At 36.8% G+C, this 24,134-nt stretch overlaps 1 protein-coding gene across 3 annotated transcripts in view; it reads right to left on the bottom strand.

The window, feature by feature from the left end:
* STXBP4 (syntaxin binding protein 4) overlaps positions 1–24,134 on the bottom strand; it is a 165,537-nt gene that overhangs the window by 54,988 nt on the left and 86,415 nt on the right. For all 3 annotated transcript variants that reach the window (XM_039224324.1, XM_039224326.1, XM_039224325.1), the window contains 4 exons: positions 16,754–16,930; positions 10,145–10,261; positions 9,586–9,635; positions 7,403–7,536 (listed from right to left, as the gene is read on the bottom strand). In XM_039224324.1, the coding sequence (XP_039080255.1) occupies positions 7,403–7,536; positions 9,586–9,635; positions 10,145–10,261; positions 16,754–16,930 (478 nt within the window). The remainder of the gene's footprint in view (positions 1–7,402; positions 7,537–9,585; positions 9,636–10,144; positions 10,262–16,753; positions 16,931–24,134) is intronic.

Below are 24,134 nucleotides of genomic sequence, written 5' to 3'. Positions count from 1 at the left end.
GGAATTAAGTCTTGTTTGTCTGGCCATGCCTTTTATAGTTCGTAGATGCTGGCAGTATATGTGATTAAAGTATATATCTGAAACACTTCCCTGGAAATGATCTTCTATGAAAATGTCTGTCATGTGGTAGCTCTGGGATTGATTCATACTAAATAGTTTTTGGGTATGCTAAATACTAGAAATACGGTGGCTTTCTGATTTTTATGACTGACAAATTGTATTATATTTGCTTCCTATGTATCGATGGAAAACAGTTGATAGTTACTATAGATTTAGCATTATTAAAAAACCTCACCACTTCAATTCTCAGGAATGTGTTTAATGAAAAAGGCAAATACCCAGGAGTTAATTAATGTGTAGAAGGAATAAGAGGAAAATAGGAGATAGTCAAAGATTGAAGATGACAACAGGTAATTGCTTTGTGCTTCTGGACTTCTGGTTACTCACTGACCTGGTTACTGACTGACCTCATATGTGCATGAATTTTAAGTTTAAACATTAATACTGAATTTCAGGTGTTTTAAAGTGTTATATACACTGATGAACTATTAAATCTCCTTTTAAATATGAATATTTGCTCCTCGCTATTCAAACCTGGCCCATGCTACTATCTTGTCTCTCAATCACTGCAAAGCCATGTAGTCTTCCTGCTTTCTTTATTCTTCTATTCTTATAGCCCAGTTTCAAACAAATGATCTTTTAAAATGTAGACCAGATCAGGTTTCTTCTCCTGCTTAAAACCATTGATGGCTCTTATGATCCTCAAAATAACACTCAAACTCCTTAGAATGGTGTTCAGAGCCCTGTATGGTCCAGCTTCTTTCACCATCTCTACCCTTATCTCATGTTAACTCCTCTGTTTGCTCATATGTATCAGAAACTCAGACTTTCTTCCAAGTCCCTCCAATATGTCAAGATTGCTCTTACCTCAAGGTTTTCATACTTGGCCAGAAAAACTCTTCCCATAGATTTTCTCCTGGCTGAATATTGGCTCAAAAGTCATCTCTTCAAAGAGTATAGCATTCTCACTTACACATCATCTGGTTTTTTTTGTAGGCATAACAGTCACCATTGTCTGGAATTATTCACTTCTTTGCTAACTTGTTTGCCCACTTCTACCCTTACAATTTACCAAAGCAGCTTGACAGAAGGGACTTTGTATGCTATTATCCCACTGCCAAGGTCATGGTCTGACTCAGTGCAGATACTCAATAAATGGTTCATGAAGAATGAAGTAACAATTCTAAATGGTTACTTTAAAAAAAAAATAAAGAGAGAGAGTGCAAGCAGGAGAGAGGGACAGAGGGAGAGAGAGATATTATCTCAAGCAGACTCCACGCTCAGTGCAGAGCCCAACACAGGGTTCGATCCCACGACCCAGGGATCATGACCCGAGCCAAAACCAAGATACAGATGCTCAATTGACTAAGACACCCCAGGTGCTCCAATGGTTATTTTTTATTTTTTAAATTTTTATTTATTTATTTTTTAGAGGGTCAGGGAGGAGCAGAGAGGGTGGGTACAGAGAATCTCAAGTGGGCTCCATGTGACAGCAGAGAACTTCATGTGAGGCTCCAACCCATGAACCATATCATGACCTGAGCCTAAGGCAGATGCTTAACCAACTGAGCCACCACGTGCCCCAATGGTTACCTTTTCTTAAGTTACATATTTTCCTCTCACTTTTCTTCCCCCTGGAAATAAAACTGTACTAGGAAAAGAAATAACTTATTTTTCTTGAAGTTAACAATAATTTGCTCATTTAAAGCAAAATTAAATAACCCAAGCAGAGTTTCTTTCCCAGAGATCACCCAAGATTTGATATATTTTCCTAATAGGACATCATAGCAGTGACCTACTTTCAATTTGCAACAATACAAGAGAATATGTGAGTTCACCGTTTCCCTTGAATTGGTAAGACAACACCAATATGATCAAGTCACTAGGAAATAGGTCTACCTTACTAAAAAACAGGTGAAATTCCCTCCAAATGGCATCAGAGTCACATAAACTATCTCCTTATGCTTGGAACACCTTCCTCAACTCTAGTAGAAGAAATATATATAAATAGCCATGATAAGTTTATGGAGAAACAAATACCATCATGCCTATTCTAAATAGTATAGCTGACTTTCACCAAAAATATAGGGCTTTTTCTTTGATAAACTCATGTTAGCTTATAAAAATGTGTGCTGGGGGAAACAAGAAAAGCAGTGACGACAGTTTGAAAAGCAGAATAAGTACAATGAGAAGATGCTATATCAAGTCTGAGTTTTAGATCTAAAAGAAAAAAAATTATAAAGTCCTTCAAATGTTGCAGTACGACATTTCCCCTTTTTCTCATAAAACCTTTTCCCATCTGCCTAAATAATTTCTAATTAGCTTCAGAATATAAAGACAAAAAGCAGCTATTACTGACATTCTAATTTTAAAATTTAAAATACTGCTAGTTTCAGACAGCAACACCTGAATTGATGCAGGAAGCTCACACAGACAAATATATGTAATCAGATGGGCATTGCTCGGTAGGGGTAAAGGTCACCTTTATTTTCAATTGGTTGAGTAAAAATTATATAATTATTCAACCAACTCTAACAGTTGAACATCCATATTTCTGCTGTTATAAGAAATGGTGTGATCCAAATACTTATAGATGCATTTTTAAGCACATCTCTTATTATTTTCTTTGCGAAATACCAACAGGTAGGATTGTTGGGTTAAAATAGATGACCAACAAAATATTATTTTTGACTTTCAAAAACACTTTTCAAATAGATATTTTAAAAGCTCTTGATATATAGTGCAGAACTGATTCCCAGGAATGTTGTGCCAAATTATATTTCCACCTGTAGTGGATGAGAGTATTTACTTTCAACTTTAATTAGTGGCAGGCCCAGATGGCTCCTAAATTGGATGGATTTTTTTTTTAATGCCTAATATATGAGTAACTTAAGAAAAGAAAGTGTATTCTCCACAGGAAGATTCCTGCTCCTTGCTTCCTTTACTCAGGCATCATTTGGGTCCTCGTGGGTGTAGAAGCCTTGGCTCCAGCTGCTCATCTCAATCCCATGAATCTCTGAAGCTTAAGAGCTCACTTATCATTACAGTTTTACCCTCTGTTCTTGGTGCAGGGAGATGTGAATTTCTTGGTTTTCATCTTTTAAATACACAAACATAATTTTAAATGTCACTTCTAAGTGTAGGAGCAGAATGGGGAGGTTTTGGCATGAGATCACTCTACCATCTTGGTAGATGGTAGTCTATTCTGAATCTTGACAGCTCTATTTTCTTGCTTTAACACTGTGGACTTTATCATGATCATATACTGGTATGCTTATGTATATATTTGTTTAAAAGATCTTGAATGAAATGTGTGTGTGTGTGTGTGTGTATACATATGTTATGTATTTCTCTTTAGAGAAGCTTGATGTAGAGAACTCTAATCAGAATTGGTTTTTGACCTTTGAAACGATGTGTGGATCGCCTGGTTGCACTGACAGTCAACCATGTTGTTGTTGGAGTTAGCCTCTCAAAGCTCTCGCTGGGGCTGGCCAGTGTGCACTTGTGTTATGAGTATAAGGATAAGGCAGCAGTCTGAGGGGAGTGAGAGGTGAGCCAAGACCAGAGGTGGCTGTAAAGAGCAGGGTGGCATTTGGTGCCGAAGCCACTGTTCTGGGGTCTCTTTACATTTCAAGTGTCCTGTGTACTCCAGTGCATGTCTAAGTGCATGCGTTTGTCAGTGTGTGTCTAGGCTGCTGGAAAGACCAAGCCCCAGTCAGCCTCTGCTTGACACAGAATCTGTGTGAATCCTGAGGATTCCAAAAATGCCATTGACTCACCAAGATAAAAGAGGAAAAGGAATCCATTTCCCCCTAGTGAGTCTTTAGCTTTATCCATTACTCCTTTAAATTAGAATGCATTACGCACTGTCCTCCTGCCAGAATGACCTCCAATTATTCCCATAATTGCCACTGTTGTCAGGCAGGGGGAGTAACAAGTTGGGCATTTGTGCTTCCCTTGTATGTGGCCCCATCTATCCTATTGAAGTTTTTGGGATTTGCCTGTAACTATTAGTGCTCTTGAAGATCTTTTACTCTATTTTTATATTCCATTTATCATTTCCATGGGAATCTTGAAGGAAGGTAAATGCTTGTGTTTGTGCTGCCCATTTACCAGGAAGTCAGTAAGTTCTTATTAAAGACCTCCTATGGAATATCTGGCCAGTTATCATTTTATTATGCATTTTAAAAACAGAACTGCTTCTTCCTGCCTTTGTAACAGAATTATTTTGTCAATCTAGACGTCAATCAAAGATTGCAGTTCAAAACAGGTAGTTATTTCAAATAAAGATTGCACTAAAACATTTATTGACCATGTAAATACTGATGGAGGTCGATATAAGCACCTCTAGGGGTTCCAATATTGATCAAAAATGCCTATTTTGTCTAAATGCTATTTCAGTGGAGGCAGTACAGTGGAGCAGACCACATTTTTTTATAGTTAGCAATAAACAACTGAAAGATAAGATGCTGATGGAGACATTTAGCTATGGTGTCCTGTGATGACTATATTCTAACTCAAAATTGAAAATAACATTATATGGGGGCACCTGAGTGGCTCAGTTGGTTGGGTGTCCAACTTTGGCTCCGGTCATGATCTCGCAGTGAGTTCAAGCTCCATGTCAGGGTCTGCGCTGACGGCTTGGAGCCTGGAGACTGCTTCCGATTCTGTCTCTCTCTCTGCCCCTCCCCCACTTGCACTCTATCTCTCAAAAATAAAAACATTAAAAAAATTAAAAAAAAAAAGAAAATAACATTATATGTTATATATTAAGGAAAGCTCTCATCTACCATAATTTTCAAAGGGATCCAAACTGAAAGATTTAGACAACAGTTACTTAATACTTAGAGAAAAAACAGTTGTAAATTAGCTGCTTTAAATAATAGTAATGTGGTACCAGCATTAGCAGCACCAGCAGCTGTAACATCCATGTATGAACACCTTATACTACCAGGGGCTCTGTTAGCTACTTCACATATATCTCATTTAATCCTCCAATTCTGCCAGTTTAGATATTATGAACTCCAGCTTTTATATGAGGGAAGAGGACCAGAGGTTAATTAATTTGCCCAATGAAGTTGGATGGCTAATTGGGATATTCTCTGGGGCACCTCCAGGGATCTTCAGAAATTCTGCAGAACACTGTTCACATGGGTTCAAACTGTTCCTCCAGGCTGCCTCTATGATTCACATTGCTACAGCTATCCTGACGAGAGCTAGATGGCCGGGTTTGCAAGGCTGTAGAAAGCACTTGTGGTCTCTGTGATCCTACATCTAGATTCTTAAGTTGGGGTTTATAAACATTCTAAAGATGGATGCAAATGTGTAACTGCACATGTCTGGTAACGGGGCTTTCTCCAGATTTCAGTAGAGGCCACCATCTAAAAAAGGTTCAGAATTATCTTCTAGCTATTCCATCAGAGAATAGGTTTAAGCTATAACACCCAAGAAATTTGATTCTCATTTCTGAGGAAATCCCATTGTATAACATCCCAGAGTTTACTTATGTTAAGAAGAAAGTGAAGGCAATTACCCAAGAGAAAATTCCAAATTGTAACTTGAAATAACCAGACAGTCATGCCAAAGGAAATGAGGTAGAGGCTGCAGCTGAATTATCTACCTCATGGTAGTAATTTTCTGCTTTCCATTACATATAGAAAAGCTACTGCATAAAGAGAAAGAAAATGAGCTGAGTTTATCTGAATTATCAAGCTGAGAAAGATAGGTCATAAAAATTATAAAACTACTGGGAATACATGCCAATGTTAGCAATTATATCTCTAAATAAAAAGACAATGCAGAAACTATTTGCCAGTTTAAACAGCAGATGAGGTACGGTCTTACGACATAAAAAGTGCCAATGGAATTTTTCACTTCTCTTCCAAAGGAGTTCTGCTGAATTTCAAATATTTTCTTTGAATAATCATGTTTGACAAATGGAAAGGTTAATGTTAGCAAGGTAATTAAAATTAACGATGGCAGTGTCTGCTGGGCTGTGTGTGTATATGCAGGTGTTTCTCTCCACGGGTCCCACCCTAACTTAAAAATGTCTGATACGTGAAATTCTGAGTATACACATAATACATTAGAAGCATTTTCATCTATCCTGAAACCCATAGGATTTCTTCATATAAAGAGTTCTTATAGGGTTTTTGAAATATAATTTGATTTTTTTTAATGTAATAGGTTATACAAAATTAAGAAAAAAAAAACTCACTGCAGAAATTAAACATGGTTTCCAATCTTCTTTCTATAGTTTTGAAGTTAAAAGTTATTCCAAAGGGTCTCTGAATATTATCCTCTACGAAGACAAACCATTTACTACATAGGACTTCACTCGGAACTTATTATTTGGATACTTTGTGAACAAAGACTTTTATCTGTACCTTTCTACATTTATATTTATATATATTTGATATCTGGTCCCCAGGATAGGGAAGATTAAGAGTGGCACATGGGGACAGTGGAATGCTAGAGGTCAGCGCGAAGATGACCAGCAGTCAGACTGACATCAGGAGACGGAAGAACAAACACATTAAGAGGGAGTCCAAATCCATGAAGAGGCAATTTTGCTGGGAGACGGGGGAGGGAAGGATGGAAGTGTCTGATCGTTTAAGCTCTCCCAGAGGATCTCCCTGTCTGCTGGGACACTGGCAGTCACTAAGTCTGGTGCCCCCGCAATCTCTTTCTAGCCCAGTGCTGACTCTGGGGGTGTTCAGAGAGGTATTCTCCTGGCCCCATCTTAGGAGGAAATGCCTGAGCCAGCAGCTCTGATGAGTAGGGAACCGGTTCAGCTATTCTATAGCCCTTTAATTAATTACCCTGCTGAGTGCCCCCAGGTCTGTTCCTAGTCTTCCCTGCCTGTGATCTTGGACATTTTTTTCACGGTTCTTGCTAACTTACTATTTCAGCAGCTTTGTCTTTGATCTTTATTATGTTTTGGGGTCTTTTGCTCAGCTGGGCTGTACCTTCCATTTTATTCCATCTGTTGTGTATTATTCAAAAATCCCTAAATGTTGGTTCTTAACCTTCCAGGTTTCCAGTGCTGTTGTGGATTTATTTTTCTATTTGTTCTTCCATTTCAAAGAGACTTTGGATGGAAGAAGAGGCAAAAACATGTCTTAATCAGCTATCTTCTGTTGGAAGCCATTTCGGGCACTTTAAATAAAGTCAATATGCTCCCGTTACAAGGAGTGTATTAAGATTTTTATCAATTAGCTGTTAGTTTTACTATAGGAAAACCAACGCATTTAACAAAATTAAACCGTCAAGCTTGAAATTTCCTTTGGTTTTGTTAAATGAGTTACTGGAGGAAAAAAGTGAAAAAATGCAGAAAACTTACAATCCATATCAAGTATGGCCCGAACAGATTTCACAAGTTCCTTAGATTCAAGCGCCAGCGTTGCTGCGATGTTACATCCATTCCTTCCCAGGGGTGTGAGGGAAGTCTGAGAGGCCAACACCACTCTTCTTTCACTGTGGCGGCAACAATGCAAAGCCGAGCTTATTACACAATAGATAACATCCATCTTGGCGGAATCTGAATTCTTATGTACAAAAGTATTTGTATTTCTGGGAATACTGGAGTCTTATAGTCATAAAATGAAGTAATCACAAAACACTTCTGTTTTCCATTCTTTGTTATGTAACAAAGACATAGTTAAAGAATTAGATAGACCTGATAAGAAGGAGGAATAAATCATTGTTGGGCTTATTTTGTGAGCACTTATGTTATGCTAACATGATATAGCCTTTTATTTAGTTTTGTAAAAATGCAAACGAAGCACTTAGACGTAAATTTATTAAGCAGGCATTTACTGTTACTTCTTGTAATATTAAGTATAATTTCAATATGCATATGTGCTCCTGAAATTATCTCTTAAGCTCTCCCATTTGTTGTCCCTAAATCTAAACAGCATTTATATCAAATTTTGAAGACGCAAATGTCACCTGAAATGTAGTGTGCTATAATTTAAAATGCCAGGTTTTACTGCAGAAAACCATTATGTTAAAACTTTTACTTGAAAAGGGACAATTTTAAACTGATTAACAAAACTATTATTATTTATAATCCATCTTCTTAAGCAGGATGGTATTCGTTCATAAGGAGAAACTAAAATATTGACAATTCTCAAATTCTCAAATTCAAATACATCGATTTCAAATTCTAACTTATTCTGTGTTGAATGACCAAGTCCTAAATTTATTACAGGAGACATAGTATATTAGAAAGAATGAACCATACTTTACTAGAGTTTAAGTTTCTAAGACATGGTGAAAAGTTGCTTAATCTTATTTTTTAAGGTTACCTTTTTTTCCCCCATGAACCAGTTTAAGTTTGAGGGCGAGCTCTGGCTTTTAAATAGTTATTTTTAACCTTCATTTTTAATACCAAAACTTTTGAATTTTTATTCAAGGTCACAATGAGACCTTGGTGGGTGGAGATAGGGGATCTATCTAACCATACAAGGGAATTTGATTGCTGAGTAGTTTAACATTGTTGTTGAAAATAATTACCTTACATCATAAGCAGCATGGAGAGCAATCTTTCATTAGAATAACACACGACAACAAAGTGAATTTAAAAGTATACTATTATCACATAAAGTAGAGAATAATCAAATTACCATGGTGTACACTTGAGACTAAAATAAAATTGTAGGTCAACTACAAGTTCAATAATGATTTTTTACAAAAAAGTGTACTATCACTGATATTCTTCTAAGGTAAAAAAAAATGCTATGTGGAACCCTGAAATATAGTAAGAATACAATGAAACATCTTCATTTATTAAACTGTTGTTTTCATAGTAAAGGGCAGAGATTCCCTGTTTCTGCAAGCGTGCATTGCTAGAAGTAGAAGTGCATTGCTAGTGGCAGCTATTAGGAGATGAGGGCAAAAACTGCTTTGAAAATGGATAAACCGGAAACTTTCTTTTATGAATCTCTCATTATGTATCACAATGACCATAAACTTGCAGTCTGAAATACATAAATCTTATTAAGATGCTTGTAGCTCTTAGAAAGAAACTTTGAATTGGAAACAAACTGTGAATAATAACAAAATCGAAGTGTATTCTCCAAATATATTTCTTTTATTTGTGTCTACCGAATGCTGAAACTGAAAGAAACTGATTGCATGTACATGTTTTATAAAATTCTGTTTGCCGTAACAACGGATCTGCTAGCTTGAGACTGACCTTTAAAGTGCTTTTTATTTATACACAGGATGCTTATAGAACTTTAAGGTAATCCCCTCTTTACAGAAGTCCTGACAAAAACAAGATAGGGGATTCCTACCTCAACAGAGTACTAGGTTACAGTGACTGGCTAAATAACTCCAGGAATTTCTTTTACAGAAATGGGGCCAAAAACAACACGTCCTTATATCCGTTTCCACAAGACATTAAAAAACAGTATCAAATAGGAGTTATGTAGAATCTTAAGGCTATTTAAGAGATTTTAGTCACAATTACCAAATAAAAACCGTAATCATACTCTATGGTAAACACTTAAATGTTCTTACCTTAAATTTGATAAAGGAGGAGGATTATCAGAAAATAATTCTTGAATAGTCTAGAATCAAAGGAGATAGTAAAGGAGATATGTAAGTTTGATATTTTTAAACCATATTTTCTTACTTACCTAATGTTTCTAACCTCCCCCCTCCTTCCACTCCCAGTTGATTAAAAGGTGTTTCTGTTATGTGAGGAAAAAAGAATCAATTACATTGACATGGAACTCCACTCAGGTGTGTAAAAATAGCTATGGAAACATTTCTTTATAGGGTAAATATTTATTAAATAATGTTTGTATAGTATTAACAGTTTTGAAAAGGTGTTCAGAAAACAATTATATATATTTGGGATCATGTTATCCTGTCTCGATTATTGCTCTTAAGAATCTGTTTGTTAGCAGGTCTTTTCATTATTTATGCAATTTTAAAAATGGCTCTTGGTTAGAATTGCTGTTTTCAACCCAGAGAATGTCCCACTCGCCACCAAACACCATGACATTTATCCATATGTCAGTCATCTATAGATTTCTTAAGGATAGACATAAAGTAATGTAAAAGGAAAATTTACCTCTACAAAACGAAGAAGCTTTTCAGTGGACGCCTCAAAAGTTTTTCGAGCCATTTCTGATTTTCGCAATTGGCAGTCGAGCACTGTGATTCTCTTTCTTAACTCCTGAACACTTTCCTGGATAGAGGCATCAAAAGGAGGGTCTTACATATTTCTTTGATTTTACATCAGTGGCTCCTCGGTTCAGTTGTTATTAACTAATATTCAACATTACCATATTATTTGTTCTCTCTTACTATACCCATCTTCTGATTTGGGGAGGAACTTAATTGACTGCATATGCATATTTAAAAGTTAGATTGTATAGGGATGCTGCAAATTTTACAAGATAAGCTGCATATGGGTTTATCGATTCTTATAGTAAAGTATATTTGAATTGAGTTTATCATCATTTTTTTTTTGGCTTCTTTGTTTTACAACATGGCTTACCAGCTTCTGACAGAAATCGCTATCAGTGTGGCAAAACAAAAATTGTTGAAGATACACATATACATTTAATGTATATGTCAATGTAAAGCTGAGCTGGCAGAGAAGTAAAGGAATCCTGTGAACAGTAAAATAATCCCACTGACAGTAAAGGAATTCCATGGAGACGAAAAACAAAAATTCTGGGTGAACCCACTTATAAAAGAGTGTGCTACAGCATAATTTGCTCTGAGGGTATATCTTTGGGCACACATGGCAAACGAGAGAACTTTAATGGGTGGGTTAGAAAGAGACAATTGATGGTTTTGATTTTAGTTCTAGCAAGTAGGTTAAAAAAACTCTCCTCCATAATTTCTAATCACAAGCACCCTCTCATGAAGGTTTGAGGTCATAATTTGTATAACTTGTGTGTCCTGTAAGTTTATAAGGTGAAATTTTGGTTTAAATAAGTCCCAGACTGGCAGAAGCAAACAAAAAACTTCAGTGAAGGGATATTTCCTCAAATCAGATCCCAAAGAATTTCTACATATACTGTGTCAAAAGAATAGGACCTCAGGAAATAAGCTACCATGAACAAAAGCAGCTGAAGGAAGCAAATTACAGGATCAGACCTATAAAGACAGCAGACATTGGAGTGATCAGATACAGACTATAAAGTAGTGTTTAATATGTTTTAAAAATTAGGGAGGAATTTAAGACATGATAAAGGGAAAAGAAACTATAAAAAATAGATACATATGGCATAAAAAATCAATCTTAAAAATAAAAGTATAGTCAAAATGAAATTAGAAACTCAATTTATGAGTTTAATATCCAATTAGATATAGCTGAAAAGAGAATGGGTAAACTGGAAGACAGAGGTAAAGGTTTTCATAGAAAAAAAAAGGAGAAGGGGTAAGGAGAAAATAACTAGATGAATATATAGTATATACCCAATCTGAATTACACACATGAGGGTTCAGAAAGAATGAAAGAGACATAGCTCAGGGTAACAATTTGGAGTTTTTCAGATATAACAAAAGAATCTGTTCCTCAGATCAGGAAACTCAGTGAATCTCAAGCACTATAAATAAAAATAAGTCAACACATGACTCATCACAGTCTAACTGCTGAACATAGAAGATAAAGAGATCTTAAAATCATCAAGAAAGAAACAGCGGATTGCAAACAAATAACAGATTGGCTGCTGATATCACAATCATGGAATAAGGACACTGAAAGAAATTAAATGCAAACTTACTTTAAATGTAGGAGACATGTATTTCAAGAGCAAGAGTTCAATGAAGATGTTTTCAGACAAATGAAACTGAAGAGAATGTGTTACCAACAGATCCTCATTAAACACATTTCTAAAAGATGTACTCCAGGAAGGAAATAATTTTAGCAAGAAGGTCTGAGATGCAAAAAAGAATGTTGGACATAGAAAACGGTAAAGACGGGCATCTATTTAAACAAAAGTTGACTCCACAAAATAAACTGTGATAGTATCTGACTTATTGTGTTAAAAGTCAAGAACTAAAATACTGAAAAAAATAGAAATTAAGTAGGAAGGGATGATTGGATTTATGTCTTAAAGTGCTTATAATATTTAGAAGGGGAAAACTAGTGATTTTTTTGGTGTGTTTTTTAGAGCGAGCAGGGGAGGAGCAGAGAGATAGAGGGAGACACAGAATCTGAAGCAGGCTCAGGCTCTCAGCTGTCAGCACAGTGCCAGACACGGGGCTCAAACCCACCAACAGTGAGATCATGACCTGAGCCAAAGATAGGATGCTCAACTGACTGAGCCACCCAGGTGCCCCTAGTGATTAGTTTTATAATTTGAGTGAAAACAGAATGTTAAAATTTCTAAGATAATCATTAAAAATTAGAAACAGAGTGCATACCTTCTATAAACCAGCAGGAGGAAATACATTGAATGGGAGTTGGGGAACATAACCTGAACCAATTCAAAAAACAGGCAAGGAGCTCCTGGGTGGCTCAGTTGGTTAAGCATCTGACTCTTGATTTTGGCTCAGGTCATGATCTCACAGTTTATGGGATCAAGCCCTGGATGAAGCCCCATGTCGGGCTCTATGCTGACAGCCTAGAGCCTGTTTGAGATTCTTTCTCCCTCTCTCTGCCCCTCTCCTGCTTGCGCTCTCACAAAATTATTTATTTCTCACAAAATAAATAAACATTAAAAAAAACAGGCAAGAAATGACACCTTAAAAAAAAAACAACCCAAAACATAGCACAAATAAAATGAATAAATTAAAGAGGGTAGAAATGAAGCCAAGTGCATTTTCAAATAAAACAATGTAAATGGAAAGATATTTTCAATTAAAGGTCAAAAATTAGTAAGATGAGGAAATAATTCAGCTATATGTTGTTTACTGCACACACAATTAAAATGTGAGGACAATGCACAGTTTAACATGAAAGGTACATACACAGGTAAATACAAAAAGAAAACTGTTGTAACTATTTTAGTATTAATCAAAAATAAATATTAGGGGGAATAGAAGATTGCTAAATTGAAGAGTCACAACATTCCATAAAGGATGATAATGTTAATTCCAAGCCTATATGTGGCTAAAAACATTACTTCAAAAAATACAAATAAAAAAAGGAGATTTTAATGCATTTCTCTGACAAAGAAATTAAGATGACTAGAGAAAAGCTGAACTCTAAAATGAATGACGCTGATCTAGTGGATTATATAAAATGATGCACCAAAAAATTTGAAGAATTATTTTGAAGCTGACTTTGACCATGGCTATATAGTATAAGCCATGAAGTAAGCATCAACAAATTTTGGAGTCATTATACTATAGACTAGATTCTGTGTCTACAATGCAATTAACTGGTCTGTGCTTCAGTGGTGTTTATAAAAAAAAGACTCAATCATAAAGATATAAATTCTTCCCCAATTCATCTATATATGTAATGCATTTTCAGTAAAAATTCCAGTAATTTTTTTCTTCTTGTTGAATTTATAAAATACACACAAAAGGCCAAAGGGTTATGTAGTCAATATACTTTTAAAGAAAAAGAACTAGACAGCATGGTCATATATCAAGACTTCCTATAAAAGATACAGTAACCAAAACAGTATGTTATTTGCACAAGAATATACAAATAGGCCAAGGAAAGAGAATGGAGGGCCCTCAGAAAGACAGCTGCACATGAAATCTTGAGATATGACAGACCTGATTTTGTAGATCAATTAGGAAAGACGAAGCTTTTGAATAAATGGTGCTGGGATATCTGGTCATCCATTTAGAATAAAGAAAAGAATAAAATGGATCTCCTTCCCCATACAATGCCACTAAACCAATGACAGAAGGATCAAAACTTTTAAAGGTAAATATAAAGAATATCTTTGGGAATGGAAGAACTTCTAAAAAGGATACATAGGGAAAAGATTGATAAGTTTGCCTACCTGAAAATTGGTGTTTATTTTACCCCTGGGTGAAAGGCAAGCCATACATTTGAGAGAAAAGATTTTTAAATAATATATCAACTTAATACAGGATTAGTAATTGGAACATGTGAACAATCACTACATATCAATGTGCAAAGAAACCCAATGGGAAAATTAATTCCAAGTTGTGAAAAGGCATTTCACAGAGAAACACAAATACCTAACAAGTACATAAATATATGCTCAACTGGCTATCTGGGCCAGGGGGAAAAGCCCTGGTTTATAGCATTTGGGGGTATAAATAATTCCACCATGGCTGGTATCAAGCTATCAAACAACCTGATGCCACTGAATATGCAGTTGAGAAGAGACGCATACGATCACCTATTGTGAGCGAGCACTACAGCTGGTCCCAGCACACCAGTGGCTCAGAGTCATTAGTAATCAGGGAAATACAAATTAAACCATAATGAGATTTACTTATTACACCTACCAGATTGATATAAATTAAAAGTAAATGAAAAAAAAAAGTGTCAGCAAGGGTGTGGGGTAAATAGTATCTCTGGTTCACTACTGGAGGTGGGGCAGTAAAAATTGGCTTAAAAGCTTTCAGACACAATTAGGCATTACCTAGTCAAGTGGAACAATCATCATTCAACCTAGCAATTCCACTCTAAGACACGAACCCAAGAGAAACTGTTATACATGTGAAGCAGGATATATACCAAAATGTTTTTTATCAACATTCTTCATAATAAAGAAAACGGAAACAAATACAGAGTGGACAAATATACTGTAGTAATATCCATTCAAGGGAGTACAAAAAAAGCAATGAAAATACATGAACCAGCTATAAGTTTCAAATGGACAAATTGCAAAAATAAAAGTTTGAGTAAAAAAAAGCAAGTAGGAATAATACATGTAGGACATTTTTATTCACATAAAGTTGATAAACAGGCAAGACTCAACAACATTTACTGGTAAGAGATATAAACATATGTGATAAAATGACCAAGAAAATGGTTAACCGTACATAAATCCAGGAAAGTGGTAACTTCTGAGGGGCAAGGGAGGGGAATGTAGCTAGGGAGGGCCACTGGATCTTCAAAGGTGTTGGTAATGTTTTATTTCCTAAGCTGGGGGTAAATAGAAAAAATAAAAAATAAAAATGGTAAATAAGTATAGAGACAATAAAAGGAAAAATTTACAGTGAAAAATAAAAACATTGTTAAAAAAAATCTGTGTCTTAAAAATGAAGATCTCAATCTGAGTCCTGCAACATCTTGGTAAATGTCTTTTAAAGCAATCTCAAACATTTAAAAAAAAAAGTTTCTTTCTCTTTCCTCACTGGTATTGAGTTTGGAAAATGTTGAGATGCTCTTGTCTAATATATTTTTAAAAAAAATTAACAAACAGAAGATTGTTTTGTTTTCAGAGACACGTTAAGGGCTTAGCTTAGATAGAATCTTGTTGGGAGGAATGGCAGGAGATTCCATTATGTTAAAAAAGGGAAAAATTGAATTAATTACATTGCTAGACAACTTAGGACAAAAATGTCTCTCAGTAAGAGGTGGAACAGAGAATCACAAATAATTTATGCTTAAAAATTTTTTTGAATCAATTCATGAGAACTCTTTGAATATGATATTACTTAGAAGATATTTCTAATGACTGTTGATTATCCCTCCAAATGTAAAGAGAGTTTCATAAAACTGTACTTTTGAGATTTTAGTTCCCCAAGTATTTTCAGAATCATGTTAAAGTTACTCACATGAAATAAGCGTGAATCTCTGATTTCAAAAATAATGACTTTCCCTTAGCCTTGCGTATTATCAAAGGTGGCAGGAACATCATTTTTGTAATTGGTTTAAATGGACAGATATGAGAAATGTATTAGTGCCTCTCTAGAGCTAACCAAGGAAAATTTCAGATTTTCTTCTGTATTTTGCTTTTCTAAAACCAGTTTCACTTACACTTGGTGTATTTAAGGTATTTAACTGTTTTATGTTTCTAGAAATAGACATAAATTATTCAAATCTGCTTTATGTTTTCCTGAAAGTTGACCAGATTAGATATGGAAACATGTATCCTAAGAGAGCTTGTTGAAGTTATAAAATATGTATTTCAATTTACTTATTTTCTACCGCAGTAGAGTAAAAATGCATATGTCTGCTATAGTTTTTGAAGACCCTTCAATGAATATAGTATGTATTATGTTAAAAAAAAATCACGTCATAAAAAGATTCCCATAAAAAAGATTATATTGCCTTCTAAATAGCATTCAGTATTTTGCTATTGGAACTGGAGCCTATTAAATTCAAACTTAGTTTCTTCCTATTAATTATCTTGGGCCTTGGGCAACAATTATTTAACATTCACACTTCCTTGAGTGTTCTAATCAAAGAGCAAAACTCATCCCTACACTCTCCTCTTCCCATTCCCACAAGGCAAATTAGCAAGTTAAGGAACAAATGGAGAAAACCAATGTAATCAATTAAATGTTAAGTAGTGAACTTAATGCCTGAGCTGTACAATGTTGACCAATGACCCAAATAAATTTGGGGCACCTTCTTTTCCATCCCCAAGCTATGTGGATAAAGGGAGGCTCCCAACCTTCACATTATCCCCCATCGCATCACCACGACGCATCATCCTATCAGTGAATAATAGAAGACAAACACTGACCTAGTTTAGAAGTGCAGATGAAAAGAAAATGAAAACAGGATACATGACAACGGCAAGGAAACCATGGTAACTAAAAGAGAGGAGGTTTTGCTTACTTTATTTTGGTACGAATAATCAGCAAGCTGAGCCTTTAGATCTGTGATCTCGGCCTCTAACAGATGGATCACTTCTTCATAGTCCATTTCCATTCCATGTGCCTGTCGCTGTGCGGCTTCGGCAAGGTGAATCCGACTTCGCAGGGCTCTGGTTTCTTCAACAACAGCTTTGGCTTCCTGAGAATTGCAAAATTCATGCCATTGAAAAAAAAGCCAAGTTAAAAAAAAAAAACAGTTCGGCAGTTTAAACAAAATATTTTCCTCCCTCTGGAGGTTATAATTCCCATACTTAATCGATGTACATGTGTTCCTCACATTTCAATGTGAAAATGAGTATTCATGTTATTTATTTTATCATGGAGAGTAAATGCCTGATCTTACTTTTCCTCTGTTGATCTCCTGGATGATTTTCAGTATAGGATCTCCAACTTCACACACGGCATAACATTTTGGAAATAAGGGAAATAGAAGGGAATTGGAAGTGGAGAATAGAATAAGAAATGGTTCAGAAGATAAAAAGAGTACTGTCTTCCACAAAACTCAAGTAAGTAGTTGGGCTCATGTTCTATAAAGGTGCTTTCAGCTTCATCAGAGAGATCTGTGGTGTTGCGGACTTCCCTGCGGTCCATGCTCAGGATCCAAAGCTTATTCCTAGACATCAGTCTCACTGGTATTTCCCCCTTTTGATTTAAGCCAAAAGGTGGAATTCAGTAGCAAAGCACATAGCCATTTCTATAGGGTGCAATGCTCACAAGACATTTATTAAACTCATGTTATGTCCTAGAAGATTCATGTGTCTTTTCTCATTTAACCTTTAGAATAGAGAAAGGCATTATTAAAAACCACTTTAGAAGCACCTGGGTGGCTCAGTCGGTTAAGTGTCCAACTTCAGCTCAGGTCATGATCTCACGGTTAGTGGGTTCAAGCCCCGCGTCGGGCTCTGTGCTGACAGCTAGCTCAGAGCCTGGTGCCTGTTTTGGATTCTGTGTCTCCCTCTCTCTCTGACCCTCCCCTGCTCGCTCACTCTTTCTCTCAGAAATAAATAAAAAAACATTAAGAAAAAATTAAAAAAAAAACCACCATTTTATACATAGTTAACCAGAGGCTCAGAGAGGTTACCTATTCTGACCAAGGACACATAGCGTCGCCAGAGTTTAAACCTGGGTTTGCTGACTCCAACATTAATGCTCTTTCACCTTTTTACTCTGTCACTAAGTGACAAAACAAATGATAAAACAAACAAATAAAAAAACCCCAAATACTAGCTACATTCTCCACTTTAGGAAGAGGATGGGGTGACCAAAACCATTTGTGCTCTCAAAATGTGCCTTGGTGCTGGCTTAACAATGGTCCTCCAAGGACACTAATATAATTTCACATGGCAATTATACTGTAAACCATTTCTTTTTCTTTACTTGATGCAGAAATATCTTTTCTTTGCAATGGAACTTTCTGCTCCAATTGCCATGGCTAATATTCAACTATAGCTATTTTAATTTTCTCAGAGCTAATATAGGATGCTTGCTTTTGTCTGTGTCTAAATATATTTGAAATGAGAGTTAGGAATATGGACATATTTTTAATGGTAAACTTTTCATTCATAAGTACAATAGCTGTTTCCTAAGTACTTATTAGGTGTCAGGTTCTGTTTCAGGTACTGAGGACAGCAAATCTAACAAGATAGACAAAAAGTCCTCACTCTTTCCCCCCGCCCCACGCCCCAATTTACACTCTAGTGCAGAGAGACAGACAGTAAATCAGGGATTATCAGTGAAGATCTCACAGAGAAGACGTTTAATCAAAGACCTGCAGGAAGCATGGAACCATGAAGATTTCCCAAGGAGCTTTTTGGGCAAAGGAACCAGTTGGTGCAAAGGCCTAGAGGTGGAATTTTTTCTTCCATCTTTAGAGAATAGCAAAGAAGCCAGTGTGATGGAAGTAGAGAGCGGTAAGGGACAGGAAGAAGGGAAGAGTAGGACATGAGGAGTGACGGGGGGGTGGGGGGGTTGGGGTAGACTGGCACACCTTAAGGGGCTTTGTAGGCCATCATAAAAACTTTGGCTTGGGATGCCTGGGTGGCTCAGTTGGTTAAGCATCTGACTCTTGGTTTCAGCTCAGGTCATGATCTCATGGTTTGTGGATTCAAGCCCCACATGAGGGTCTCCACTCACAGTGCGGAGCCTGATTGGGATTCTCTCCCCCCCACCCCACCCCCACCTCGCTGCCCTCCATCACTAGGATTCTCTCTCCTCTCAAAAATAAATAAACATTAAAAACAGAGAAAAATAAATTAAGAAAAAAACTTTGGCTTTACTCAGGATGCAATGGGAAGTTATTGGGGAATTTGGTGCAGAAAAACGACTATGGTCTGACTTAAATTGTAAGTGGATTACTTTTGCTGATGGGTTGAGAGTAAATTGTAGGGGGTAGGCAAGGGTGGGGCAGGTGGTAGAAGGGGTCAGGCATAAAGTAACTGTGTCTTAAACAAGGGTGACAGTCTTAGAGATGGTGTAAAGAGATGAGATTCTAAATATAGTTTGAAAGTAGAGCCAACAGAAGACTTCATCATCATTAACAGCATTTACTTAGCAGCTAGCACATCCAGACAATCACATTATGTGATAAAAAATACAAAGGAGATAAAAGATACCTCCCTTTTCTGGCTCAGTTCAGAACATTAGGTATGACTTAGATAAGTGGAGAACAGGGTAGGGCATGTTAGACAAGAAGAACAAAGTGAACAGAGGAAGAGAGACAAGAAGGAATGTGATACATTTGAAAAATGGCACTAGATCAATTTTGACTAGTAGATGCTTCCTGGGAGAACAATGGATAAAAAAGGTTGAGGAGATATAGGGAAAGAACAAGCAAGACTCTAGTAGAAATGCCAAGACAGGCAAGAAGCTTGTATCAGGTAAATCTTTTTTTTTTTTTTTACTATTTTTTTATATATATTTATTCTTGAGGTGATGGGAGCAGAGAGAGGGGGACACAGAATCCAAAGCAGGCTCCAGGCTCTGAGCTGTCAGCACAGAGCCCAATGTGTGGCTCGACCTCACAAACTGCGGTATCATGAATTGAACCGAAGTTGGATATCTAACTGACTGAGCCACCGAGGCGCCCCATTATCAGGTGCATTTTAAGGCCTTTTGAGCAGAAATTGATTTAAGAACAGAGTGCTTCAGAAAGCTAAATCTGCCAGCAGGGTTCAGGATGGAGAGATGTGGCCAACTAACTGCCTACTATACCTCTGATTCAAAGAGCTTGATTTCGGCCACAGGAGCAAAAGATACATCATAGGGAATATAGTCAACAGTATTGCAACAGTGTTGCATGGCGACAGACGGTAATTAGGAGCACAGCATCACTGTATGGTTGCTGAATCACTACCTTGTACACATGAAACTTATATAACATTGCATGTCAACTATACTCAAATAAAAAAAAAACAACCCAAAGCTCTTGATTTCTTTATTTTTAAAACTAATTGCCTTATAATAAAAAAATACTTTTAGAAGAAATATCTGGGTAAACCAAAGAACATTTACAAAGCCACATCAATTGATTCAGGCCAGGTGACCAAGTCACTGGTGTCACAGCTTAATCACCTTCATGTCAGGCTGCTTCCGTGCATACAGGATGTAAACGGACACTGGCACTACTTTAAATGGTTTGCATGGACCATCTCAGTTAATCCACACACTGCTGCCTGAGGTTTGTCTATTATTATTATTTCCATTTAACAGGTGGAAAAAAACTGAAGCACAGGTAGGTTAAGTAACTTGCTTAGAAACACAAACCTAGGGGCACATGGATGGCTCAGTCAGCTAAGCGTCCAACTCTTGGTTTCAGCTCAGGTCATGATCTCATAGTTCATGGGATCGAGCCTTGCTTAGGGGGGTCTGCACTGACAATGCAGAGAAACTCCCCCTCTCTCTGCTCCGCCCCCCCCGCTTATGATCCCCCCTCAATAAACAAACAAACAAACAATAAAATAAAGTAAAATAAAATAAAAAGAATCAAAAATGTAAAAAGTGGCTGGGCTACGATTTGAACCAAGGCCGTCTAATCACAAGCATCAAGTTCATGCTCTTGGCTACTATGCCATACTATCTTTCCAACAACAGAACATGATTAAAAAAAAAAAATCACTCGTATTTGACAATATCATCAGTGCCCAATCCCACACGAGCTAAGGATGTGGCCATTACAACAGACTGAAATACCTTCGAGGCTGCTACACCGTTTCCCCTTTTCCACTCAATCAAGCTAGAAAAAAATACATTGCCAGTGAAGAGAATGAGGAGGGGCAGAGAATTCTCCATAGCTGCAATGAATAATAACTAATTTGATGATTTGTCTCCTTCACACTCACTTCAGGCAGCTTTTATTCCTCTATAAAAACAGCACTTTTATTTTTGTTCAAAGAATGCTGGTTAATTAAATGAAGAATCTGGATGGAATTTATATAGCCATGATAGTTCACTGATGGTAATACAGTGTGAAATGCGGCTGGGTGGTAAAAGATGCAGAGGTTTTGATGCTGAATAAATTCATGCTATTTCTTTTGTAAATGTATAACTGTCGGGTTGGTAAATGTAACCCCTTAGCAAAGTTCTAGCCCAATTCCCACTGAATGGCTGTTTAAAAGATTAGTGCATTGAAATGATGACTTTTAGAGGAAACAGTAAAACAGAGACAGCCACAGTGTGCTGTACTTAGCAATACTAGGTCACATAAATCCATTTTTTCTTTTCCTCACTGGTCATCTTCTAATAAATAACCGTAAAGCCTCCCATGTCCATAACAATGGAGCCAGAATTCTCTGAGTACCTCACCACGAGCCTGAAATCCAATCAGGGTAACTGCTGCAGCTAGTTCACTGACTGACTTTGTATTAGGTAGAGATTAATTCAGTTTAGAAAGTTAGAAAACTAAAGAGAACCCAAGATGTTATAGCAATCAGAAAAATCAACATAAGCATTATGCTTTTCTTTTTTTTTTTTTAAATGTTTTTTATTTATTTCTGAGAGAGAGAGACAGCGTGAGCAAGGGAGGGTCAGAGAGAGAGGGAGACACAGAATCTGAAACAGGCTCCAGGCTCTGAGCTAGCTGTCAGCACAGAGCCCGATGCGGGGCTCGAACCCACGAACCGTGAGATCATGACCCGAGCTGAAGTCGGACGCCTAACCGACTGAGCTACCCAGGTGCCCCAAGCATTATGCTTTTCAATACTAAGCAGTATGAGCACATATACTAGAAGCACATATAAATATACATAATCTTGAATTATGAAATCAAATCTCTGACTTGGCTTTTTTTATTTGGTTTGGTTTGGTGATGCTGAGGAAATACCTTCAACTCATACTGTCCCATTGTAAAATGAGGATTTTCCACCTTACAATTTCACAATGAGTCTTCAGGAAAGATCAGACCACACTGTCCTCTGACAAAAGAAACAAAGGGTATTATTATAAACTCACACAAAGGGCACCATAAGCTCAGACAAAAGACAATGTGCTGTGTGCTTCTCCACAAACAGCACTTTTTCCTCACAAGCAACATGATACAGAAGAAAAAACATGAGTGCCAGATGAGCTATAACTGGGTCAGAATCTTTGATGTGTAATCTTTCTTTTTTCCTGGCTATGTAATTCTCTCTTTTAAAAAAAATTTTTTTAAATGTTTTATTTATTTCTGAGAGAGAGAGAAAGAGAGACAGCGTGAGCAGGGGAGGGTCAGAGAGAGAGGGAGACACAGAACCCGAAACAGGCTCCAGGCTCTAAGCTGGCTGTCAGCACAGAGCCCGATGCGGGGCTCGAACCCATGAACTGTGAGGTCATGACCTGAGCCGAAATTGGACGCTTAACCAATTGAGTCATCCAGGAGTCCCTATGCAATTCTCTAAGACTCAGTTTGTCCAGATGTATAATGGGAAATAACACCTACTTTATAACATTGAAACGATTCTCACAGGAGGGTTAAAGAAACGATTATAGTTCTTGGTACTGCTCTTTCCAGTTCCTCTTTACTTTTTTTGAAAAATACACATAATCTCCTCTGCGATTAGAGAGCTAGATCAGACAAGTTTTTAAGGGCTTTCCTGAGGCAACCAATTAGTAATACCAGTTATTGAACTTTAGAGAAGTTGTTTGGGAACATAATGGGCATGGGTCTTTTTAATGTTAGCAACAATTATGTAAAAGATTTTCTTCTCCAGTTAGGACTCCCTAAAGCAGGAGCAAGCATTAACAACAGTTGTACATTTGTAATTAGGCCAGCATATCCATATCACTAACCTTTGAAATTCTGTAATTTTTAAGCTAATCAGTAAATCTTTCAAAATGTCAATGGCAGACAGGAGAAAAAAAAAAAAGAGACTGCAAAGAGATCTATGTCTTGGTGTGATGTAACTCACGCTACTAAGCCTGAAAGAATACTTCTCTTATCTGCTTCCTACATTCACTCACTGGAGAGCCCTTCTTGGTCTTGGTCCCACTACAGCTTGTGAAAAAGATTAAGGGTTACTGCAGGAAGAAGGCTGTTGAAGGAAAAGTGTGTAGAAGCAAGTTACCTCCAGTTTCCTTATCAGATTTTTAAAACATGTATACCATTTCTCTCCAGTGGATGATCTCAAAGTAATTTGCAGATATTCATTAATGAATCTGCAACTCGTTCTTTCTTTAAGCATGGACACAATTTGGAGGGGAGGAGCTAATTCACAGAACTTTCTATGTGCCTCTGCTTTGTGCTCTCTCCCTTCTTTCTTTACTCTTCTTCCATGCATACATCCAACCCACCACTCTACTTCATACCCATCCAGTTATTAAATCCTGTGAAGTCTTCCTTTATGATGTATTGGCAGCCATTCCTTAATCTGCATTCTTGTCACCACATGACTGATTCATGTTCCCATCACCTCATAGTTGGATACTATGAGAATCACGTAAAGATCACCCTGCCCATTGTGTGCATTCACTGTCACATATTCTGCATACTTTTGAAAGATCAATTTTCCAAAAACACTGCTCAAGTAACAAGACTAAGATAGCCTTAGTTAGTATGATAAAATAGTTCCTCAATCTCCATACTTCAAGGCTCTCTACTACTTATTCCAAATCTATCTTTCCAGCTTCAGCACATTCAATCCTCTTAGGTGATTATTGTATCCAACTACATTATTTACCAAATTCCCCAGATTAAATTCTCCCAACTCTAAGATGCTTTGCAGCACAATATTCCTTTTCCCCTTTTCTCTTCATTTGATTCTTGTCTATCATTTAAAATCTACTTGAGATTTTACCTTCTCTAATCTTCCCAGACCACTTCGCTTCCAATTTCCCCTCCTTTTATCTTTTATAATATCTGCTGTCTATAATTA

Source organism: Hyaena hyaena, unplaced genomic scaffold (genome assembly GCF_003009895.1).
Source record: "Hyaena hyaena isolate Hyena2069 unplaced genomic scaffold, ASM300989v1 scaffold_1598, whole genome shotgun sequence".
Lineage (NCBI taxonomy): Eukaryota > Metazoa > Chordata > Mammalia > Carnivora > Hyaenidae > Hyaena > Hyaena hyaena.
This window is presented reverse-complemented; position numbering and strand designations above follow the sequence as displayed.